At 39.3% G+C, this 25,384-nt stretch overlaps 3 protein-coding genes across 3 annotated transcripts; all 3 read right to left on the bottom strand.

The window, feature by feature from the left end:
• Window positions 1–1,040: 1,040 nt before the first annotated feature.
• Window positions 1,041–2,852, bottom strand: LOC113032006 (chemokine-like receptor 1). Its single transcript, XM_026184629.1, has 2 exons — window positions 2,267–2,852; window positions 1,041–1,555 (listed from the first exon to the last, which is right to left on the bottom strand). The coding sequence occupies exons 1-2, from the start codon at window positions 2,841–2,843 to the stop codon at window positions 1,041–1,043; spliced, it is 1,092 nt and encodes a 363-aa protein (XP_026040414.1). The 5' UTR covers window positions 2,844–2,852.
• Window positions 2,853–6,487: 3,635 nt separating this feature from the next.
• LOC113032007 (chemokine-like receptor 1) lies at window positions 6,488–7,525 on the bottom strand. The gene has a single exon (XM_026184630.1). It carries the CDS (start codon window positions 7,523–7,525, stop codon window positions 6,488–6,490), a length of 1,038 nt encoding a protein of 345 aa, XP_026040415.1.
• Window positions 7,526–16,319: 8,794 nt separating this feature from the next.
• Window positions 16,320–24,154, bottom strand: LOC113032005 (V-type proton ATPase subunit C 1-A). Its single transcript, XM_026184628.1, has 13 exons — window positions 23,972–24,154; window positions 23,384–23,544; window positions 22,730–22,797; window positions 21,734–21,819; window positions 21,448–21,542; window positions 19,661–19,752; window positions 19,340–19,438; window positions 19,169–19,237; window positions 18,875–18,967; window positions 18,527–18,620; window positions 17,734–17,831; window positions 17,437–17,563; window positions 16,320–16,988 (listed from the first exon to the last, which is right to left on the bottom strand). Exons 2-13 carry the CDS (start codon window positions 23,513–23,515, stop codon window positions 16,890–16,892), a joined length of 1,152 nt encoding a protein of 383 aa, XP_026040413.1. The 5' UTR covers window positions 23,516–23,544; window positions 23,972–24,154; the 3' UTR covers window positions 16,320–16,889.
• Window positions 24,155–25,384: the final 1,230 nt, after the last annotated feature.

Here is a 25,384-nt window from a genome sequence, read left to right as displayed (position 1 = left end):
GAAATGTGCATTTTGTTTTATAGATATTTGGATTTGTCAGTGCTGCTATGTGCATATTTTTGATCAAGCAGCTGACTTCACAGCCCAATGTTCATTCAGTGGGCTAGTTTCAGTTATTGTGTCAATTTACTCTTTATGAGGTTGGAAAAGCCTGCAGTAAGTTGAGAAGTCACTTGGATGAGTGACGAAACGCTTCTCCCACAAAAAACGCGACTTCCAGATGAACAGAATCAACCTTTTGGGAATGAACTTTGAGCTTTTCCTAAAAAAAACCCACAGGTTTTGCAATATTTAAGGTTTTATTTGTGTAAGTACAGATTTAACATGATCAAATATCACTTAGAATAAACAACAATGATGATGATGATTTAAAAAATGATATGAAATTTAACCAACAAATTCTTATCTAAATAGGTCTGAATAGCTAGAGATAATCCTTAAAATGACAATACATTTTTTTTTAACTGGAGTGCCACTCCTTTAAAATGCCAAGGGAGTATACCCCAGTCACTTTTTTGAATACAGAACATTTAGCTATTGCTAACAAAAAAAACATAACCCCTCAAGTTTGTAAGGTTAATGTGCAAGATGTTATGTTATTCAAACCTTCGGTTTTGCTGTTGTTTCTAAGGCAGTCACAATAGCTGCTGCAGTCATCAATAACTCATTTCTCTCTACCTGAAGGAGACATTATAATACACAGTTTTAAAGTCAAGCTTATGATGTTACTCCTGTCAGTATCTTTTGCACTCTTTATTATTTAGCATCAAATATTAAGTCCAAGTACAATCTTTTTTGTTTTCAAATCTCATATCATAATGCAAATTACCCAGTAAATTTTCAACATTATGGTTTTGGATAAATTCACTGTTGTTATTCTACGGTAACTTTTTTTAATTGAAAAGAACAATATTAAATATATTAATATTAAAATTAAACTGTAAGATTATGCAAAAGGTTTGATGTGTGAATGTGTTTTTTTAAGTCCAAAAATAACATGAATAATGTATCATGTCGGTGACAGCTTCACATGTCAATATTCAAATCTGATTATCTTTGCTCTGACTGGTGTCCTCGGTCTTTGAGTGAGTGTGAGAGTGTGCCTCCACATCCTGGAAGGCAGTCTCAAGCCAATTCAGGATGGATTTGCGGATTTCTTTCTTGAAATCTTGTCCCATGAACACATACAGCAGTGGATTCAGGCAGCTGGTAAAAAATGCCAAACTTCTAGTAAGAGGATTCCCAACAGCAATGACATAGACTAAAGTTTCATTTGGAGCAGCAGCTCTGAATTTCACCAGCTCAATGAGACTCATGATGTGAAAGGGAGCCCAGCACAGAAAAAAAGTGATGATAATGGCAGCAATGATCTTGAGGGGGCGACTTGACTTGCTGGCCAGGACACGGTTTCTTTTGAGATGCTTGATGATGACAGCGTAACAGGACACAATGACAGTGAAGGGAACAACAAAAAGCAGGAAGAAACGGGTGATGATCATGGCCTGATGACGAAACTTTTGCATCTGAATAACAGATGGTAATTCATAGTTATCAGTATTCTGTCCCTCCTGTTATTTCTAAGGCATGTTTTTTATAAGTTTGTTATATGGCGGGTCATAATCATTCGTTCTGTAATTAACTGTTGCAACATGTCAGAAAATATGTTTATTCCTGATCCTGTCTGGGCAAAGCCTGCCATCTAGTGGGTTGACAGGGTAGCACCATGTTAGAGCGCAAGCAGTGGTTTTCTCCCAGCGCTCGACAGGGAAGGTCCATTTGGCTGTGTCTCTGTAAATTCCTGCGTCTGACGCCCTTGAAAAGGCATAATCTGTAAGTGTGGCAAAACGGTTTATTGTTCCCACTTATTAGTACCTTGTTCAGCAAAGTAATGAGCTTCTTGTGTGTTTAGCGAGTTTGTTACATTACTAGCACAAGCTAGCTGTTAGCCCTTTGTTTAGCCTGCTAACATGAAGCATACCAGCATGTGGTGTTAGCTGTATCTCTTACCATCTCTGTATCTCTTGATTGTGTAGTGACTGTTTACATAAGTCAACAATATTTAATGTAATCTTTGTGTATTTGTATGGAGAGTGAATACACTGTATTCTGTTTCTGTTATTACAGTTTTACAAAAAAAAAGGAAAATAAGGATCAGTAAAGCTCCGAAGAATGGCATGCGGTCTCCTGAGTGTTTACTGAAGCCATTTTATGTTTAGCTCACTGCATAAGCTGGATAGAGACATTCAGCTGAGGGCAGAAGAATCAGAAATAGCATAGCTGTTGAAGCAGAGGATTTTGCCTTTCTCAAACACTTTCTCAGTGTTCCTGAAGAAAAAGCATGGAGCGCTGAGAATGAAAGCCAGTATCCAAACACACAGACTCACACAGGACGCCTTACGCATATTTCTGTGATTCTGAGCCCACACAGGCCACACTACAGAGACACATCTATCCACACTGATCACCACCAGAATGTAGACACTGGCAAACATGTGCAGAAAGAGCACCATGGTGTTCAGCCTGCACATGATCTTACCAAACGGCCAGTGCATCCCCAAAATCTTGTATGTCACATTCAAAGGCAGATATGCCGCAAAGATGAAGTCAGCCACAGCAAGGTGGAGGTACCAAACTGTGTTAACAGTTTTCTTCATTTTGAACCCGGTGACCCAGATAACCACTCCATTCCCGACCACACCAAGGAGAAAGATCAGGGAATAAACAATGATAGACATGGTGTTGAGAGATTGCTTCAACCCGGGATACTTAAATATATGGCCATTTCCATCAGGTACAGCAGTTGAATTGATTTGATTGAGGGAGTTTGTGGTCAACTCCATCATTGTCTTGAGACCTACGACATAAATGTAATTAAAAGTCATTTTTAATTTTTTATACATGTTATACTTATATTTAATTTTTATATTAATAAATTACAACTAGATGTTTAATATTTAAATGAAACACTTGCACCTTAGTCATTTTGCTCCTTTGCACTGACTGGACCATGATAAATATGTGCTCGGATCACGTAAAATGCTTTTTTTTATGTTTTCAACTATTTCATCCATTCCAAAGTGCTTTAAAGAAAGACCTAATTCCAACATTTTACAGTATTTTACTGTATTACAAGCAAGAAGTTTCACAAAGTCAAGTTACTTAATGTTAATTGATTAGCGTCATTTATTATTTAAATCAAAATATATCTGTATCTGCAGAGTTTAATGGTTAACATTTTTGCCTAACAGATCCTGCAGCAAAATAACAAAGGTTACGTACCTTAAGTAAAGTTGCCTTGTTGGTTTTGGATGGACTGATTGTAGAAAAATACCTAATGAAGATTTGACAGGTTAATATAACCCTGTGCAAAGGGTGGGGGGTTGACTGTTGTTGTCACTGTATCATTACAAAGTCATTACAAAAAAGACTGTTGAATTTCTCTGCAGGCTGAAGATGACTAAATTTGGATATGTATATAGTTTGTATTTCAGCAGTATGACTCTGTCAGAATTTTGCAAAGTTGTGAAACTCTGAGGTCAACTATTTTGTTGTTTCATGTGTGTGGTAAGTATTAAGTTTTATTTGAAAGTCAGAGAACAAAAGAACTAAACTGGACAAGCCTTGTACAGTTAAATAATCTTAACGCAAAGGAAAGAAAAATAATAAATCCACACAAAACTCCAAACACTGTGTCAAAGACTCAGCACCGTGACAGTGATAGTGCTTTGTGTTAAGCCACCAACTCTAAAACCATTCTCTGACTCTCTTCTTCATGTGCACCATGTATCATCATTCATCATGTATCAGATTCTCCCATGATCTCTGAAAGATGGGCAGGTGCCTGGATTTTTGGGGACTGGGGGGGAACATAGTGTGTAGATACTCTGCTAAGTCACTGTGTTTGAGTCACGTTGAGAAAAGTAACCAAATTTCATCCTAAAAGAATGACAGAGTATTTTTTTACTACTGTCAAACATAAAAATTGGTAAAATTTTACCTGAACAGTATGGCAGAGGAAGTATAGACTACAATATTGTAGCCTTTGGAGAAGCACCTGTACTGTTGTCAGTTTTGTTTCATTCTGTTGACGGAACCATAAAAGTAGGTTTTCAGTTCAATAAAGAAATAAGGATTACATTATGAAATTATTTGTGGCCAGTGCCATACACGGTAATGGTGGCTGCCTGATGCTGGGTGAGAAGATGAATTTTATTGATTGTGCAGTGGACGGGTAACTCTATTTCACTGAGTGGAAAACTAGATGTTTTCTCAAATCAATAAAAGAAAAGAAAAGAAAACAAAGAAAAGAAAAGAAAAGAAAAGTTTTACTAGGTCTGACTGATTGCTACCAAAAACAAAAGTATATAATAAATCACAGTTCATCAACAGATGCATCATCTATCACTGTTTTTCTGTTTTGATGTTTTTATCTTTTCATTTTTTGAAAACTTTAAATCTTTTTCTTTTAATTGTTTTAAAATTGTATGCAGAGCAGATGGCTGCTGTTGTTAATGAAAGCACAGTCCCTATCAAAATTTTAAGACCACCTGAAAAAGGGCAAAAACTCATATTTTGCATGGTTGGACCTTCACAAGGTTACAGGTTGAGCTTCAACGTGCAACAAGAAGAAATGGGAGTGAGACAGAACATTATTTTGAGCATGCAGTTTATTGAAAACAGTGCTTGAAATGAAACAGGCTGCAGCCCCGTGCTCAAAATAATGTTTTGTTAACTCCCATTTCTTCTTGTTGAATGTTGAAGCTCTACTTGTAACCTTGTTAAGATCCAACCATGCAAAATATAAGTAGAATCCTTCACTGCCCATATCAACACTGGGGATAAAAACATAAAGTTCACCAGGGAAGACATAAAGGATAACTGTTTGCCATTGCTGGACTGTTGAAGGGAATCGAAACCTCAACATTGAAGTTACCGGAAGCCCACACACAAGAACCAGTACCTCCTCTTTGACTCCCACCACCAACACATATTGGGAGCGTCTAACATCCAGAACAAGAGCACCCCAGCATTCACAGCACACCTGACATACTTGTTGACACTGTCATACTCACAAGGTTTAATATCAATACCTTATTTCACGTTATCAGCACTCTCTTTTTTTTTACACCCTTGTGCACTTATGTATTTCTTACCAAAAATATTTATGCTTCATGAATAACAGATGATTTCATTACTGCCTGTCTAGTTAGCACATAATGGAGAATAAGAGATTAAGAAAGCACCCTGAATGATTTGTAGCCTTCATGTCTGCCGTAAGGTTTGCTAAATTAAATCTATTAAATGTTGCCGCAGTGTGCAGCTTTGTTTATGACTACTGTCATATTGCTGTGTTTGTTATGTAAAACACCTCTCCCTACAGGTTACGACTATATTAACAATGCATGTGCTCTGTGTTCTGTCATTGGGTATTTCATAATGATAAATTATTATTCAGGGTTAGATGTGTTATGCATTTATTTCTAAATGTATTTACAACTGTACAATACAGGTGAAGATATATAACTGGGAGAAAGACATTGGTCATGAACCAAAAGAAAAAGAAAGAAAAGCAACTGCTAATTTAAGCTTAGTAGCATCATAATGATTATAAATTGATATATGCTAGACTGCTGGATAAAATGTGAATTTTTATATGATATCGGTAAAAAGCACCAAGGGGTGATTGGCTCTGTCTGGGGGGGCTGAAGCCTATCCCAGCTGTCTTGGGGCAGGGAGCACCCTGGACAGGTCACCAGTCTGCCACAGAGCTAACAGACAGGCAAGTTAGAGTCAACAATTAACATGTCCCCACTAACTGCATTATTGTTTACAGAATACCTAGAAAGGGGAGAACATGCAAAATCCACACAGAAAGACCCCAGCCTGATGGTGGAATTGAACTCAGGACCTTCTTACTGTGAGGCAGCGCCGCTAGCCACTGTGCCAGCAGGGTGATTCAGCTTATGAAAATGTATATACAGACTAAATAAGTTATACTTACAACATAGTAATTGCACATTTTGCTTACACTTTTGTTTCTTTATCTCATACTATTTCACCTCAGTATTCAAAACGGACATCTCCTTACTATGATTGGTGTTCGCTGATTTTACTTCTTTTTCCAAATCAGAATCAGAATCAGAATCAGAAAGGGGTTTATTGCCAAATGTTGAGCAGGTTTACAACATTAGGAAATTGCTGGAAAATCCTTTTAGTTTCATATAAGAACACACAAATCCACACTGTGAGTCAAAGAGACACCAAAAGCAAGACAGCACCGATCTAATGTATCACAGCATTTGTACAGTTAGCCATTTCCATTAGATTAATAAGAACAGTTTAATTGTTATATTCATTATAAAGATTTACTCTGGAGTAATATTTACAGCCAAAAGCAATTTGACATCTTTTTTTTAAATATTATTTACCGTTTTGTATTTTTGTAAAATAGTTTTGTTACATCACTGTCTGCCTTATACCACAGGATTCAAAGCTTTGTTTGCTCTGTCTGGTGTGTCTTCTCTTCGTCGAAGGCAGTCTCCATACTTTTTAGAATGGATTTTCTGACTTCATCCTTAAAATCTTGTCTGATGAACACATACAGTAGTGGGTTCATGCAACTATTTAGAACAGCCAAATTGTTGCTGAGAGGTATCCCAATATCAATAATGTGGAGTAATGTTTTACTCTCAGTATCAGCTGTGAAGATAACCAGCTCAATTAGACCTATAATATGAAAGGGAGCCCAGCACACGAAAAAACAGATGATAATAGCAGCAATAATTTTAAAGGCGCGACTTGACTGGCTAGCCAGGTTGCGGTTTCTCCTGACATGATGGATGATGACACCATAACAAGAGACAATGACAGTGAAGGGGACTGCAAATCCTAGGAGGAAGTTGGTGATGACAATGGCTTGAAATCGTATGTTGTAGTCGAAAAGAGTGTCAAAGCAGATTATTTTGTCTCCAGAATGTTGCTCGGTGTCCATGAAGTAAAGGTACGGAGCATTGAGAATCAAAGCCAGTATCCAAACACACAGACTCACATGGGATGACTTGCGTACATTTCTGTAGTTCTGAGCCCACACGGGCCACACCACAGACACACATCTGTCCACACTGATCACCAGCAGAATGTAGACACTGACAAACATGTTCAGAGAGATTAGAGTGGTGCTCAGCTTGCACATGAAATTGCCAAAGGGCCAGTGAGACCCTAAAGCTAAGAAAGTCACATCAAAGGGCAGAAATGCTGCGACGAGAAAGTCAGCCACAGCAAGATTGAGGTACCAAACTGTGTTAACAGTTTTGTTCATCTTGAACCCGGTCACCCAGATAACCACTCCATTCCCCAACACGCCAAGAACAGAGACCAGGGAGAAAACAGCGATAGACATGGCATCAAATGACTGAAACAACTGAGCAAAGTCATTCAAGTCGTAGTCATCAGTTTTTTCAGAGTCATTTCCATGAGTAGCAGTAGCTGTAGTTCTCTGATCAAAATAGTGAGTAGTCATCTCCATGATTGTCTTGAGACCTGCAGTAGCCATGCAACAAACAAACAAACAAACAAACAATTTCAATGCATTGTCATTTATAGTTATTCTAATCCATGAAATATCTCCTTGATGTCTAGTAGAGCTGAAGTTCCAACACAACTTAAGACTAACCATATCAGCACTTGGTTTTAATTAAGCTATCAGAAATTTTAATATGTAGAGATAAACAATAAAATATAAATACAGGGTTAACTATAAAGTTATGGCCACGTGTGGGACATGCTTGTTGTTGATCTAGTGACTCATTAAACTACTAACGTTATCGGTGAGAGGCATTTGAAAATAAAAACAAAGCATTCATTTTCCAAACAAGTAGACACAAGCATGAAAAGAGACATAATTTGGTTGCCAGCGGTTTTTTCAAAAGATTTAAAAGATGTAATTTTAAACCAACCTGAATGATTGCTTATGTGGATTTATTTTTAAAAATCCACAGTTGATCCGTTTTTATAATGCAGCTTGATGCAATTTATTTGCAGACGTTGAAATATTTGAATTCAAACTCACATTGCCCTCTTTTTACATCATGCCCACTCGTTACATTGACCTATTCTGTAATATGCAAGCGTTAAAACTTTGCTTCATGTTTGCTTTGAGGGCACCTTAATACGCTATAGCAGCGGTTTTACAGCTATTAGGCAAAGGCATAACATTTTCTACACTGTCACTGTCTAATCAGAGTTTTGTTGTAAATTAGAATTATGACAAAATATACAATGAATTACTCCATAACTTCAGACAAAAGCAGTACTGTCACTTAAATAAATCAATTTAACTCATTTCCTTAATTTTAATAAATTACCTTAATTTAATTAAAATCCAGCGCTGGTTAATTCCTCCATAGCAAATAACCAATGATTTTACAATCCTGAAATAGGGGGAAGCTCCCACTGGGTTTAAATCTGGGACTCTCCTTCTCGGATGAGAGGTGAAACGTCTTCAAGCAACTTAAAGAAGTCCAGACGCTTTTCTTTCCAACTCCTTAGAATACAATGACCTGGATGACTGAGAACCGTCACAGACAAACATTATGTACCTTTTTCTTAATAGTTGTTGAGGAATTCCCTACAGAGGAATGTCTGATCAAACTGACTGCTTAATATGACTGCCTATAAAGCAAGAGAAAGAGACGGGGAGAGGGAGACGGGTAATCAAAATATATCTGTATCTGCAGAGTTTAGTGGTTAACATTTTTGCCTAACAGATCCTGCAGCAAAATAACAAAGGTTACGTACCTTAAGTAAAGTTGCCTTGTTGGTTTTGGATGGACTGATTGTAGAAAAATACCTAATGAAGATTTGACAGGTTAATATAACCCTGTGCAAAGGGTGGGGGGTTGACTGTTGTTGTCACTGTATCATTACAAAGTCATTACAAAAAAGACTGTTGAATTTCTCTGCAGGCTGAAGATGACTAAAATTGGATATGTATATAGTTTGTATTGCAACAGTATGACTCTGTCAGAATTTTGCAAAGTTGTGAAACTCTGAGGTCAACTATTTTGTTGTTTCATGTGTGTGGTAAGTATTAAGTTTTATTTGAAAGTCAGAGAGACCAAAAGAACTAAACTGGACAAGCATTGTACAGTTAAATAATCTTAACGCAAAAGAAAGAAAAATAATAAATCCACACAAAACTCCAAACACTGTGTCAAAGACTCAGCACCGTGACAGTGATAGTGCTTTGTGTTAAGCCACCAACTCTAAAACCATTCTCTGACTCTCTTCTTCATGTGCACCATGTATCATCATTCATCATGTATCAGATTCTCCCATGATCTCTGAAAGATGGGCAGGTGCCTGGATTTTTGGGGACTGGGGGGGACATAGTGTGTAGATACTCTGCTAAGTCACTGTGTTTGAGTCACATTGAGAAAAGTAACCAAATTTCATCCTAAAAGAATGACAGAGTATTTTTTACTACTGCCAAACATAAAAATTGGTAAAATTTTACCTGAACAGTATGGCAGAGGAAGTATAGACTACAATATTGTAGCCTTTGGAGAAGCACCTGTACTGTTGTCAGTTTTGTTTCATTCTGTTGACGGAACCATAAAAGTAGGTTTTCAGTTCAATAAAGAAATAAGGATTACATTATGAAATTATTTGTGGCCAGTGCCATACACGGTAATGGTGGCTGCCTGATGCTGGGTGAGAAGATGAATTTTATTGATTGTGCAGTGGACGGGTAACTCTATTTCACTGAGTGGAAAACTAGATGTTTTCTCAAATCAATACAATAAAATAAAATAAAATAAAACAAAGAAAAGAAAAGTTTTACTAGGTCTGACTGATTGCTACCAAAAACAAAAGTATATAATAAATCACAGTTCATCAACAGATGCATCATCTATCACTGTTTTTCTGTTTTGATGTTTTTGTCTTTTCATTTTTTTGAAAACTTTAAATCTTTTTATTTTATTTGTTTTAAAATTGTATGCAGAGCAGATGGCTGCTGTTGTTAATGAAAGCACAGTCCCTATCAAAATTTTAAGACCACCTGAAAAAGGGCAAAAACTCATATTTTGCATGGTTGGACCTTCACAAGGTTACAGGTTGAGCTTCAACGTGCAACAAGAAGAAATGGGAGTGAGACAGAACATTATTTTGAGCATGCAGTTTATTGAAAACAGTGCTTGAAATGAAACAGGCTGCAGCCCCGTGCTCAAAATAATGTTTTGTTAACTCCCATTTCTTCTTGTTGAATGTTGAAGCTCTACTTGTAACCTTGTTAAGATCCAACCATGCAAAATATAAAGTAGAATCCTTCACTGCTCATATCAACACTGGGGATAAAAACATAAAGTTCACCAGGGAAGACATAAAGGATAACTGTTTGCCATTGCTGGACTGTTGAAGGGAATCAAAACCTCAACATTGAAGTTACCGGAAGCCCACACACAAGGACCAGTACCTCCTCTTTGACTCCCACCACCAACACATATTGGGAGCGTCTAACATCCAGAACAAGAGCACCCCAGCATTCACAGCACACCTGACATACTTGTTGACACTGTCATACTCACAAGGTTTAATATCAATACCTTATTTCACGTTATCAGCACTCTCTTTTTTTTTACACCCTTGTGCACTTATGTATTTCTTACCAAAAATATTTATGCTTCGTGAATAACAGAGGATTTCATTACTGCCTGTCTAGTTAGCACATAATGGAGAATAAGAGATTAAGAAAGCACCCTGAATGATTTGTAGCCTTCATGTCTGCCGTAAGGTTTGCTAAATTAAATCTATTAAATGTTGCCGCAGTGTGCAGCTTTGTTTATGACTACTGTCATATTGCTGTGTTTGTTATGTAAAACACCTCTCCCTACAGGTTACGACTATATTAACAATGCATGTGCTCTGTGTTCTGTCATTGGGTATTTCATAATGATAAATTATTATTCAGGGTTAGATGTGTTATGCATTTATTTCTAAATGTATTTACAACTGTACAATACAGGTGAAGATATATAACTGGGAGAAAGACATTGGTCATGAAAGCTCTTTGGGTGCCTTGAAAAGCACTATATAAATCCAATCCATTATTATTATTATTATTATTATTATTATTATGAAACAAAAGAAAAAGAAAGAAAAGCAACTGCTAATTTAAGCTTAGTAGCATCATAATGTCTGATCAAACTGACTGGTTAATATGACTGCCTATAAAGCAAGAGAAAGAGACGGGGAGAGGGAGACGGGTAATTTCTGTACTAGCAAAAGACATCTAAAATCCAGAATTAGAACATCTTTATCTTTTCATAGCAGCAGGGTCCTACTATCAGCATCCTGTTTTGCAATCTTGGTCTCTTTTCCTCTTCCTGTCAGCTATCTTGTATTCTTCTTTGGTCTTTATTTGTCAAGGTTCTGGGTCATTTGACTGGGTGTTTCATTCTGGCAAGATTCACCTGGCGAACAGCAGCGTGTCTCCTGTGTTCACTTTCTCTCATGTTTTACAGGATCGTAATTTGGCTATGCGCCCACCATAGTGGGGCCTGTAACATCAAGCTGGTGTGTCAGTCTACGTTTCAGTGTTTCCTGTTTTATTGTGACAGTGTTGTGTTCCATTTTCAGTGTGTTTAGTTTTGCTTCCTCTGTCTTGTTGTGTCTAATTAGCCCCAGCTGTTATTCCCTCCTGTTTCTTGTTCTCCCTCTTATTCCTTATGTATTTAAGCCCTCTCTTCCCCCCTGCCTGTTGTCCTGATCACCCTTTTGGCTGTGGTTTCCTCTGTGTGTGTAATGTTGAGTTTCTCCTTGTTTAGTTTGATATTTTTTCTTTCAAGCGATAAAGCTGTGGGGGTTTTTTTAGATTTCCGTCCAGTCATGCCTGCTCCACAAAGCTTTGGGACAGTATTAATATATAAAAGTGGCCTTGTCCTTTAGTTTGTTCCTAGAGTTTTATCTTTTTACTTTTTGGATTTGTTGTATATTTCAGTCCTAGCTGATAGACAATTTTGTTGTTTAAAATTTTTTATATTTCTGTTTGTTGAATGTTCACTGTTTCCTGAATCAGCAAACCCTGCTGTATTGATTTTTTTAACTGTGAATTTTGAATTAAAACTAACATAAAAAGTCTTGTTTATACAAGGAGGAACGAGAAATGCGCATTTCCACTGTGGTATCGCAAGAAATTAGTGGTTATATAAATATATGAGTATGCATAATAGTTATTATTCATAGATACCTACATCCTAAGTTCCTGTTATTCATCTGAAAGAAACAGAATGAGTGTGTTGTTACAATGGTAATGCCAGGAGAGGCAGTAGTGGTTCTGTGTTACATTAATGTGTAAGGATGTGGAAGAAGAGTGTGTCCTGTAGGAGGCAGTAGAAAATGGATGCTCCTGTTCTGTATATGCACTGAAAAGAAGGTTCAGTAAACCAGTTGCAACGATACTTCATTGTAAGTCTCAGTTATTGTATTTTTATTTTTTGAAGATGCAACATCCACCAAGAGGAGCAGCGTCTGAACCACCCAGGTTGATCATGAAGACTCCAGCCTGTCCAGAAATTCTAAGCACCAGCTGTCTGTTGAATTTTAAGAGTTTAGTAAAGTAAAAAGAAAAGACTGTAGAGGTTAAAATGAGCTGATTAAACAAGTGGCAGTGCTTGGTGCAGCGTTGATGGGAGCTCAGTTACTCTGATAAGTAGCTCCCAAAGATGAGGCTCATCAGCTGCAGATACGTGTGATTATGCCCCAGGCACGGCTGGACTCGACCAGACAGGTTTCAGCTGGGAGATATGGAACACGTTATGACTCTTAGCAGGCAATTTCAACCCAACCGTCACAGAATTAATCACAGTGTCAATGCAGAACGGCCCATTGAAGCGAGGAGCCAGCTTCTTTGACTCCGTGTTAGCAGTGGATAACCAGGCTTTCTGAGCTGGAGTGAAGGGTGGAGCAGCAATCCTGTAGCGGTCGGCCATTGTTTTGTTTTGCTCCCCGGTCTGGAGGATGGCTGCTCAAGTGGCTCTCCACATACACCAGCAGCGACGGACATGGTGCTGGGTGAAAGGAACCTCGTGAGAGATGGAAAGAAGAGGAGGTTGATAGGCCCGTGGCTGAGGATGTCATCGAGTTGTGTGCGTACTCCACCCACGCCAGTTGAGAGCCCCACTGGGACTGATTTGAGGACAACACACGGAGCATCGCCTCCAGCTCCTGATTGGTCCTTTCAGTCTGTCTGTTTGTATGAGGGTGAAATCCGGAGGAAAGACTTGGGCTCCCAATACCGAGCAGAACTCCTTCCACACCCGCAACGAGAACTGTGGACCCCTGTCACACACAATGTCTTTGGGATGCCATGTAGGCGGAACACGTGGTTGGTCAACAGCTTCGCATTCTCCAAGGCAGTGGGCAGCATTTGAGAAGCAATCAACAGTGGTGAGAATGACAGAATTACCTGAAGATGGTGGCAGTCCAGTTATTAAATCCAGTGCGATGTGTGACCAGGGCTTCCAGGGAACATGTAGTGGTCTGAGGAGACCAGCTGGCGGGGAGTTGGACACCTTTTTCTGTGCACAGTTGGGACAAGCAGACACAAACTCCTGGACGTCTCGAGCCAGAGATGGCCACCAGAAGAAGTGTTGTATAAGTGGGCAGGTGCGGTTCTTACCAAGGTGACAGGAGAACTTTGTGGAGTGGGCCCACTGGATCACTTGGCCAAGAACTGCAGCGGGGCGGACCCGTGCCTGGATCGGGTTTCCCCCTTTGAGTGTTTCGTTTTTGTTTTTTTTTTAAAAAGTCTATTTATAATATTTTAACTTCAAAATTACAGAAAATAACACCAAAGGAAACAAAATTCAAAAACGATAACAGAAGAAAAAAGAAAACAAAGAAAACAAAAACTATTTATTTTTTTTTAAACAAAGAAGATTATGATGAATCCCCATTTAAGATGGCTTCGATGAAGACAAAAACATCTACAAAACTCCATCGCTGCCTTTAAAATTGGGGCATAGCCTCAAGAAGATTGCAGTTATTTTTGAGCACAAAGCAAAATGTTAGATTTGGACAACAAGGAATTTCTTAAGAATCTGGACAGAAGCAGAGGTCTTTATGAGATGAAATGGGATGTGTGTGTCTCATCCCATCCTCTACAGACTCTAAAAGAGAGAAGCATACATGTGCATCTTGATAAGTACAGAAAAGGAATACCAAAACAAAATTAACAATGATCCCAATAAGAAGAACCGGTCCAAGCTGGCCAATTTGACTCTTTGTGAAGTAATCCTGTTTAACCACAGGAGAGACGGTAAGGTATCAAAAATGCCAATGACTGCATTCAGTCTATGTGACACTTTGGGAGTTTATTTGGATTTGGCAAGTAGGATTTTCAGTTTGAGCAAAAACATTTTGAGCACATTCATATAAGAGGAAAAAGGAATAGGAAAGGTCCTATCCTTTTAATGCCTGGGACGCTTTCCTCAATGGAAGCCTTGGTTGCACGTTGGCAGGCCTGTGGTGTGCCTGATAAAAATCCCTTTTTCTTCTCCAGACCTGAAGGGGAGACCCACTTAAGAGGATCGGGTCCCACCAGACAGATTACAAGGGAATGTGGAGCCAAGCATCGAGAGACACTGTCCTCAACCAAGTTGAGAAGGCATGTATCCACACTGTCTACAGTCCTAACCCTGAAAGATAATGTGATGGACATTCTTGCAAATTTTCTAGGCCATAATATCTGAGTCCACAGACAGTATTATAGGTTGCCTAAAGGAACCGGCTTTATCAAGTTGGCCTAAAGTCAACAAAAGGGCTGATTGCTCTAGAACAGGGGTCCCCAATCCCAGTCCACGAGGGCCCGTGTCCCTGCAGGTTTTAGATGTGTCCTTGAGCCATCACAGCTGATTTAAGTGGATAAATTACCTTCTCAACATGTCTTGAAGTTCTCCAGAGGCCTGGTAGTGAACTAATCATGTGATTCAGGTGTGTTGACTCAGGGTGAGATCTAAAACCTGCAGGGACACCGACCTTCGTGGACTGGGATTGGGGACCCCTGCTCTAGAAGAAGGCTGCCCGCTTGTCAGACTTCAATGGAATGAGCTTGGATCAAATCCAGATTGATCTCAGTTTTCTTTGTTTCAGAGTAAATGTCTTGTACTATGAAGTTTGCTTTTTGTTATATCACTGCTTTGCAGAGGAAGTGCAGGAGACGTGGAAAGACTCCTCTTTATATTCCTCAGCATCAGGTATGTTATATTTGTAACTAACATGGATTAAATGACTACAACAAAACTAAAACATCTGGATTGCCCCATGTACTTTTTGAAAGCACTGTTTTAGCTGCTGTTAGATGTCATTATTGAAACTTGGTGAATAAACTCATACAATGTGAGAATATAATCAAATTGTTTACCACGGGGAAAAACACTTCAGACTAACATCAGTTGACATAATGTAAAGCTTATATTGAGCCGTTGTTGGAGGGAAAAGTGCCACGTGTCTAATCTGCTGGTAATTGCGACAATATTGTGAATAAAGGAGCATGTTTACCAGTGTTTTTGTATGTTAGAGCCTTAAATTTCAGTTTAGAGGATGAGGCTTAAGGTGAGGAGCAAGACAATGGGATGAAGTGTTCAAATAGAATTCTATTGGGTTCATTGTAATCATACTCCAGTATGTAGTAGTATGATTTGCTCCATTACGTGACGACTGCTGTGCAGACTATGGATTCAGTTACAAGAAAATGATGGCTGCGCTTGATATTTTGTACAGTGTGATAAAGTTGAGTTGTGCCATCCATCTGTACGTACAGTCAGTGCTTTTCACACAATATGGTATTAAGGATGAATGGGCACAGAGTGCAACCATATACAGTTTTGTAGACGACTTTTCCTTTCACCCCTCATGTCTTGTTGCTTTCCTCACTACTTTGTAAATAAACAGCGTGTAATGACAAGCGATTGTTGTCTGTGGCTGTTTGGGTCTTGGGGGCAGCAAGTGCCTCATTCATGCTAGGACCTGGCCCCTAGACGGGTTGTAACAATCAGTGATTGGCTGAGGATTGTAACCTCGTCCCAGTACAAGATTTTCAGGTAGAGTAAGAATGGAATTCAGATTCCAAATTCCATATTCCCACCAATGTATGAAATTGGAAGGGGATACTTTCCTTGGAATTCTTCGAACCTCAATCATAAAGTCAATGGGAGAGATTCCAAAAACATGGTATAAACCCTTACCGCAATCCCGGTGTCATCTGGTGTGTCTGTCCATCCCTGGACCATCCCTGTAATTTCTGTCTCTATCACTTGAAATGCTGTGGTCTCCATCACATTTATTCAATCAATGGCTTACACAATACTCAGATATAGATTTCTTTTGTTTTACAGTAAATACACAACATGAGACGACAACATACAGTCATTTGTGTTTCACAACGTGTGCAGAATCTCAGAAACACATACCAGATGTGGTGGCCATGGCTACAATGATGAAATCGCCCAAATGTAAACACAAATCTCTGAACACAGCTACAGAAGATGGCAATCACTTCACACCAGCACACATGGAATGACACAGTAAATACGTTTAGCTCTCCAGTACATTTTCCTTAATTGATTTCACGTTGAGAAAAAGCTAATTATCAGCGTGCCTTTAAAAGAAAAACTGTAAACAAAAACATTTCAAAAGTTGTTGTTTTTTTTTTTTACTTGGTTGTAAAAGTGGTTGAAGCCTTTTCACCACAAGGAATGAACATGCAGCTCTGTCATTCAAGCAGCTGACGAGGGAGGGGAGAGAGAGAGTGGGAGGAGGCGGAGGTTTGACCGATGAAGAAAAAACATAACTTAATAGACACTCAGAAAGACAAACGATCAGTTAAAGTGTTAAACTTTGAAATCCAGCAGGTTGCAGTCGATTTTGTAGTAGACGTAAGGATAATATTCCTGCTGGCTCAGGTTCAGGCCTGGGATGTCCATTGCAGACTGGAGAGAAAACACAAGAAGCAGGATATTAGTGGGTGTGAGCAGCCAATGCAATATCTGTGTGTGTGTGTCATATAATGAAACTTTACACCAAATCCAATTTGCCCTCACAATCCAAATGCTTGGAAAAAAAATACATGGAATGGAACCGACACAGCTACACCAAATGTGCTACTTACCTGTTCCGAGGTTTGACCAAATGAAACTTTAGATTTTAAATATTTAAGAAGAATTTTTTTTATTTTTTTTCTTCTTTTCCACTGTCACATTATAAATGCATTACACAAACAGAAACAATGCTGCACAACTTAACCTATATCCCATCTGCAGTAACCAGCTCCTGCCATGAGAGGGAGCAGCTGTTATAACCTGACACAAGGATGGATGGAGAGATTGCAGCATCTACTTTCCCTTCCTACTCAGTGTTGAGGATTATTGAAGCACTCACATCAATGATAGCTGCTGCACTGCTGTCCAGATGTTTGTAAAGGTCATTGAGCACCTCCCTCAGCTTCTTCATGGTCTTCTTGTTTGGCTGCAGGAGCATGGCTTGAAAATTCACAGGCAACCCATATCTGCAAACCAGAACATGTTCAACTCCACTTTCAGACTTAAAATGTTTAAACTACAAGTACGGTCATCAGTGGGGAAAAAACAAGGCAAGCAGTGTCAGGTTTTAGCTTTTATTTTTCTCTTTGTAATAGTTGGTTTTGTTGGCACTGCGATGTTTATTCAAGAGGCCTACCTTAAAACAGATTCCACAAAGACTCGTAGTGCTTTAATGTGAATCCATGCAATGAAGGCTTCACTAAAGTTCACTTTCAGCCACCGGACAAGTGGACCCTACAGAGATGAACAACAGTAACCATCAGTTTTATGTGTCAGAGTCATGAATCTTAAATTCATTCACAGTAAGTGCTTCAAAATATCTGTTTTTTTATAATGAAAGTGCTTTATAAAAGTCCTGCTGACAGATCCTCTTTCTCTCCTAAACAGCTGTGTTCTGTAGCCACTGACAAACTTTCTTTGGGTGCGTGTGCACTCAGCACTTTCTGACCCCTGCTGGCTGCACAATAACTGAATTTCTGTGAACTGCTTCAGCCTTTAATTGGTTGTTTGTGATGCAAGCACACACTCAAGTTTTCTTCCACAGAACACAGTGGGGGGAAATCCACACAGTTATCAGGCTTAACAAAAAGAAAAAGATTGTATATGCATACAATAATATTGATCAATCCAGCGAAAACAAGTATAAACAATACAAATACAAATTAGTGTGATATTTGGTAGAATCTTATCAGTCTACCACACACAGAGCATCCAAACCTTTTTCTTAACCACATGGACGACAGTAAATTAAACAGAATAGCACAGTAGGCTAATAATTCAAGATATAAGTACTACATTTATGTGAACAGCACCTCATGGGCTAGAACATCCCAAACCATTTGGGTCTTTTGACTTTTCTATTACTTCCACAGCAAACACAAAATAGAACAAATACATGACATTAGAGGAAAAAAAACTATAGAACTTACAAACTGCTTCTTCTTATCTGTGGAGAGCCGTGTCATCTCTTCTTTATCTGCCTTCATCTCCTCTTCATTGTACTGAAAGTCTCTTACCGTGAACCTATGAACATCGTGAAGAGGACACAAAAACCAGTTTCATTTAACGAGAAAGTGATTTTTATGTGTAGAGACACCAGCTTATATCCTTCACATATTTAAATGTCTGAAGATCAGTTGTGAGAACATAATGCAAGACACATCTACATACGTAAGAAAATCACTTAGATATGTGACACGTATATAATTTATATACACAGAGCTGTTTATATTCACTGGGAAGAATGGTGGTTATAATAACACAATGCCATCACTTACTTGTTCTCTCTAGCTTTGTGTTTGAAGTCATCAATAGCTTTCCTGAACAGAGTGACACTGAACAGCCCACTGTCACTGTCTTCAAATAGCAGACTAGAAGAAAGGTCAGGTACTATTTTAGTGATATAATAATAGGAAGTTCATAATGTAAATTAATCGCATACTAAGTCTCTAAATACTTGTGGTCAGAAATATGAACAAAAATAAATTAAATTGTCACAAAGAGCAACTTAAACAATAGATGCTTGATAAGGGCATTAACAAAATATCTGTCTCATGGATGACATGACTTACTGTGAAGACCGTGGGACCACCATCTCAGCAAGCGTTTCATATGCTTTCTGCCAGTCAGAGTATCCCGTCCTGAACAAACAAAACAGCGCAGAACTCATTAATGCTCATATTCCTTCTCATTCAATACAAAATCAATCAGGACATAGCTGTGTTTACTTGGGGCTGACTCACTTTGGTACGACAACCAGCAAAGTGATGAGGTACTCTGAATCAAGTACAAAATCATCCTTCTTGACAATGTCAGCCAGGCTCCTGGTCAACAGGCTCCCCCTGTTGGCACACAATAGCATTACAACAACACAGACTCATATGAGGGTCCTGCTGTTGATAAAAGCTTTTTGGAGTCAGAGTATACAGACAAGGTCAAGGTAAAGCATAATGAGGTGGAGGAAAATAAAGGAAGCGAACGGTCATCCTAAAGGATGTTCCAGGTCGGCACTGCAGCCTTCATGTAATGTTACAGGTGCACTTTTGTCCATGTGAGTAACTTACGCATTCTTCCTTTCTAAGTTCTGCAAGTTTCCCTTTAGGTTATTATACGCTGATGCTCTGGTCTTCAAGTCATTGTCAATCTGAGTTACTTGCTGTAAAAAAAAAACAAAAACAAAAAAAACATGGCAAAAAATATTAATGACAGACAAAGTAAAATACAACAAAAGACCACAGAATAAAATAACTGCAGTGAGGGACCTGGATTAAATGAGTGAGAAGATATTATTAAACTCTGCAGCTACTCATGAGTATATAAAATTAAAAAAAATAAATAAAACAATACATACACTACCAGTCAGAAGTTTGGACATACCTGCTCATTTACTATTTTTTTCTTTATTTTTTACTACTTTTTATATTTTAGATACTCACCGAAGACATCAAATATATGCAAGCAAGATATGTGGAATTATGTAGCAAAGAAAAATTGATAAATAACTCTAAATATGTTTTATATTTTAGATTCCTCAAACCAGCCACTCTGTGCTTTGATGACAGCGCTGCAAACCCTTGGCCTCTCAGTGAGCGTCATGATGTAATCACCTGAAATAGTTTTCACATCACAGTTGTGTCTTGTCAGGGTCAATTTGTGGAATTTCTTGTCTTCTTAATGGGATTGGGTGACACACTTGTGTTGTGCAGAGGTCAGGTTGGTACACAGCTGACAGCCCTATTTGGCAACTGCTGGAATTCATATTATGCCAAGAACCAATCAGCTAAGTAAAGAGAAATGACAGTCCATCATTACTTTAAGAACTGAAAGTCAGTCAGTCTGGAAAACTGCAAAAACTTTGAATGTGTCCCCAAGTGCAGTTGCCAAAACCATCAAGAACCACGATATAACTGGCTCATATGAAGACCAAAGGAAGACCAAGAGTCACCTCTGCTGCTAAGGATAAATTAATCCGAGTCACCAGCCTCAGAAACCGCAAGTTAACAGCACCTCAGATTAGAGCCCAGATAAATGCCAGAGGTCCAGTAGCAGACACATCTCTACATCAACTGTACAGAGAAGACGAATCAGGCCTTTATGGCCAAATAGAAACGACTACTGAGGAAAACCAATAAGCAGAAGGGATTTGTTTGAGTCAAGAAACACAAGGAATGGACATTAGACCAGTGGATATCTGTGCTTTGGCCTGATGAGTCCAAATTTCAGATCTGTGGTTCCACCTGCCGTGCCTTTGTACTATGCAGAAAAGGTCTCTACATGCATGGTTCCCACCAACGGTGTGATGGTCAGGGGGTGCTTTGCTGGTGACACTGTTGGGGGATATGTGACCCTAAACACATCTCCAGGCGGTGCAAGGGCTGTTTGACCAAAAAGGAGAGTGATGGAGTGCTGCGCCAGATGGCCTGGCCTCCAGAGTCAGCTGACCTAAACCCAATCAAGATGGTTTGGGATGAGATGGACCGCAGAGTGAAGGCAAAAGGGCCAACAAGTGCTCAGCATCTCTGAGAACTCCTTCAAGACTGTTGGAAAATGATTTCAGGTGACGACCTCATGAAGCTCATCGAGAGAATGCCAAGAGTGTGCAAAGCAATAATCAAAGCAAAGGGTGGCTATTTTGAAGAATCTAAAATAAAAAAACATATTTTGAGTTATTTCACACTTTTTTTGTTTACTACATAATTCCATATGTTATTATTTATACGTTTGATGCCTTCAGTGAGAATCTACAATGTAAATAGTCATGAAAATAAAGAAAAAACATTAAATGAGAAGGTGTGTCCAAACTTTTGACTGGTAGTGTAAGTAAGTAAGTAAGTGTAAGTGACAGACCTACCTTTGAGATGATTTCAGAGATGTTTTTAAGGGACTGTTTTATGGGATATTTTGCCATATCCCATTGAAATCTTGTAATGTAGGTGACAAGATCAACTAAAGGGAAAGAAAACAAAAGCTGTAAAAGCAACACTATTACCTGCTTATTATCTCACGGCAGCCTAAAGTTAATATCATTATTCTGCAGCTAACCATTCTTTGCATTACCCCAATTAAAAATACAGTTATATTTTCCTTTTTTTTTTTTTACATAATACGAACAGAGAGTGTTGTAACCATCAGCGTACCTCCATTAGCCAGTAGGTTCTCCTGCACTTTGTCCCGGCTGTCCTCCAACACATCAGCCATGTACTGAGCCACCTTCTTCACCACACTGTGAACACCCAGGAGAGAGCAAAAATGCCATCTCAACACAAACTGCATGCACTAAGCATCACATGACCCCCAGGAACTGATTTCCCCCAACCAGATTTAACACAAACTGACGCACACATCAAAGGGTTTCACATATTCGTGTAAAGATAATCTCCTGACAAGGTCATTTATAAAACAGCAGACTTTCAGTCCTCAAGATTTTTAACCACGCTGTTCCATGGCTCATCAGAGCAGCCATGAAGCCATGGAAACACCAAGAGCCAAGTCACATTTGATGGCTAAAAGTTCCTAAGAAAGTACATCAGCCACTAATGTTCAACTTTTACCCATCTATTTTGCAATGTTATTATAATATCAAGTGTCAAAAATCAACTTAACGTTTTAACTGAAAGAAATTAAGAATTTAGCAGTTTCTTTTTCAGATATGGCGTGCAGAAACATCAAAAAGGAACTGGGTTAAAGAGAGGCTGTAGGCAAACAAGTGAAACTGTGTTGCAAGGTTGGCCTTTCCCACAGTCAGCAGAGGAAGCATATCAGAGCTCAGGCACTAAGAGCTGTGTGTGAGCTTTGGATGTCAATGTTTCCAAAAGACTAGAGATTACAGTCGAACATACTCATGAGAGTGAAGTCATCTGCTATAAATATGACTACAGAAGGAGCTGCGGGTGTATCACCCAACTGTAAATTGCCAAGTTTAGACTGCAGGGCCCACTAGCCTCAGGTCCCTGTGAAATTCCTCATTGTTACAAAGTAGAGGAAAGATTACAGAGTGGCAGAGGACTGGGAATGCAGGTTTTGTGTTCAACTCTCATTAATAGGTCAATAGTAAGAGCCATTATAAACAGAAAATAACTTTTTAATGAGAAAAATAATGTTCGGTACAAATCAGAAATTAACAGGTTGCATACCCTTCAACAAAGGAATCTAATTTGGCCAGTTCATCCGACAGCCCGACCAAGACATCCAGTGTCCCAACCTGTTTTTGGACACAAAAACAAAAATTAAACATGTTTTGAGTTATCAGTGCTGAGATTTGGGTCTTTTTCAGCAGTGTCAGCAGGGTTGTGTTTAAACAGGGACGTCTGGGGTTCAGTCTGCCTACAGTGACATCCAGGGGGCCCCTGTGCGCTTTGGACGGCGCCTCTTTGTCCAGAGGCGTTCGTGCATTGCTAACAGCAGCAGTGGGACATTAGAACCCCGCGTAGCACCAAGGTCAGCGGGGTTACTTCACCTTCTGCACGGAGAGTGACCAATTCAGAAAAGCAGAGCTGCTCTGTGGATGAAACACTCCTCTACCCGCTGCTTCAACATGAAGGCAACAGATCTGTGTACAGACTGCTTCCGATACACAGAATCGGTTTATTCTTGACAGTGGATGCAGAAGGTGAGTGATTTTGATTGTTAAACGATTGTTAAATGACTTTTTGAAATGAATGGGGTAAATCATTATGAATTACTACAGTGTAACAGCTCTGCGCTGCAGCACTGGAGGGAACAGCAGGACAGCGTGGCAAGCACAGGGTTTATACACTGTCCTGAAAAGTGTATAAACCCATACTAACCTTAAGGTCTGGGATGTTGAACTTGTGGTTGGTGGAGAGGTTGTTGGTACGCGTGGTGGCTGCCATAATTTTGTCCCATGTTTGCTGGCAGGTCTTATCTCCTGGTGCAGAGATCAACCAAAACTCTGTCATGTTTCCAGCACTGGTGCAGCTCGAGAAAGCTGGAAAGGAAATCCAGACTTAGACTAGTGCTTTCTCTAATATTATTAGCCTCAGCATTTAGTTAAACAACACTGTCTGTCTGATTACAAGTAAAAGACTGTTTGCTTACAGGGACACCGTTCCCCACTAAACAAGTGATGCTACACTAGCAACAATTCATTCAATTCATTCAAGACAACTACATGCTGACGTTTCTCTTTCACCAACAGTCCATATCTTCACTCCCCGACTACTAACTAACGTTACAATACCGTAAATAAAAAAAAATAAGCAATATGTTACATAAACCGCAGCTGGCAAAACAAAAACATGGTTAAGGTCAAGCAGCATCCAGCTGGGATTAGCTATCGTTAGCCATTTCGCTAGCTTTGTTATTAACGGCAACAACTCAGGTACTTTTTGATATCGTTTTAGCTGTTCACTCACCGGGGTATTAAAACGTTACAGTTGTTAGTGAAAATAAAGGTGTTTATAGTGTTTCTATAGCTTGACAGCGTTCATAGTTGCCATTCAGTACAGTTCGTGAGCTCCTGACAGCAGTACCAGTCAGCTGATCTGCAAGAGGAACCGGAAGGCCTCTCACACACGCTGCGGAGACCCACCAACGACCCCAGCTGGCGGTGAGCGAGTACTGCAGCCTGGCTCAGCTTGAACCCACAAAAACCCTGACTGGTGGTGGTGCTCAGGCTCAAAAACGCTTGAGTTATGTGGATAGTTTAGACTATAATCCGGATAAAAGAGAGTGTGTTTAGCTAGGCCACATTCTGAAATAAAACACCAAGATTGTTTGACACTTATGTAACAGCAAACAAAATTAATGTAAGTTTTGATGAGAAAAAATATAATTGTTTTAATGGATTTTCAACAGATTTCCTTAATTATAAACCCCAAATCTCAGACTTGATCCTGGGTCAACATTCTAAACTCATTATTACCCTATTAGACAAGAAGGCAGACAATGTTGGATGCCAAGTCAGCAGCATTTGAGCCTTTAGAGTAACTAAATTTAGGAAAGCTGGGTCAGGTTTCCTGACTTTGGGTGTCTCCTGTACAGAATACTGAGGAAAACGCCCCCCAAAGGGACATGTTTATAGTTCAGTGGGTCTGGGGTTCATTGTTTTGGGACACAATGCTTGGTCTGCCTGGAGCCAACCCTCAACATCAAACGACAGGGTTGAGTTTGCCCATAGCTGGCTAGAGGCCAGTCTCCCTGGATGTTATCAGGGGACACACACACCACAATCAGCCAGTCTGCAGAAGGCCAGCTACTGCTTAGATTCAGCTGCATGATCTCTGGAGGTTCAGAAACAGAGGCAAGTGATAAAGTATAGAAGCATAAAACTCCTGTAACAAGCGCGTTGCTCTCCCCTTGCCCTCCTTCAGCTTCTTTAGAAAATGCTAATAATAAAAACCATGTTAACAGTACAGGCCACACAAGTGTGTCGTAGAACTACACGTGAAGGATGAAGGTCTCTCTCTAAATGCTTTGTGTACTGTACATTCCACATCACCTGTTTCGGCTTGGTCCAAAGTAACTGATGCTTACAGGTGTGCTTGTACCATGTAGCCTTTTAACATGCACACACCAAACTCAGTGCATTTACATAAGCAGCTTTTCTAGTGTCATTCATGGGAACTACCTGATGATTTGGTTTCCCCAGAAACAATGCACTTCAAAAGTATTCCAGTCATTTTAGAGTTCTGTAACAATGATAAATAATTTTTGTGCAATCTATCTTTGCAAGAAGGGAAATGAGGGTGAAATGTGCATCATTTTTTTGGGCGTTGTTATTGTTTAGTCGTTATGGTATCGCGTTGTATCTCTCCACCTCTTTGATA

This window comes from Astatotilapia calliptera, chromosome 11 (genome assembly GCF_900246225.1).
Source record: "Astatotilapia calliptera chromosome 11, fAstCal1.2, whole genome shotgun sequence".
Lineage (NCBI taxonomy): Eukaryota > Metazoa > Chordata > Actinopteri > Cichliformes > Cichlidae > Astatotilapia > Astatotilapia calliptera.
This window is presented reverse-complemented; position numbering and strand designations above follow the sequence as displayed.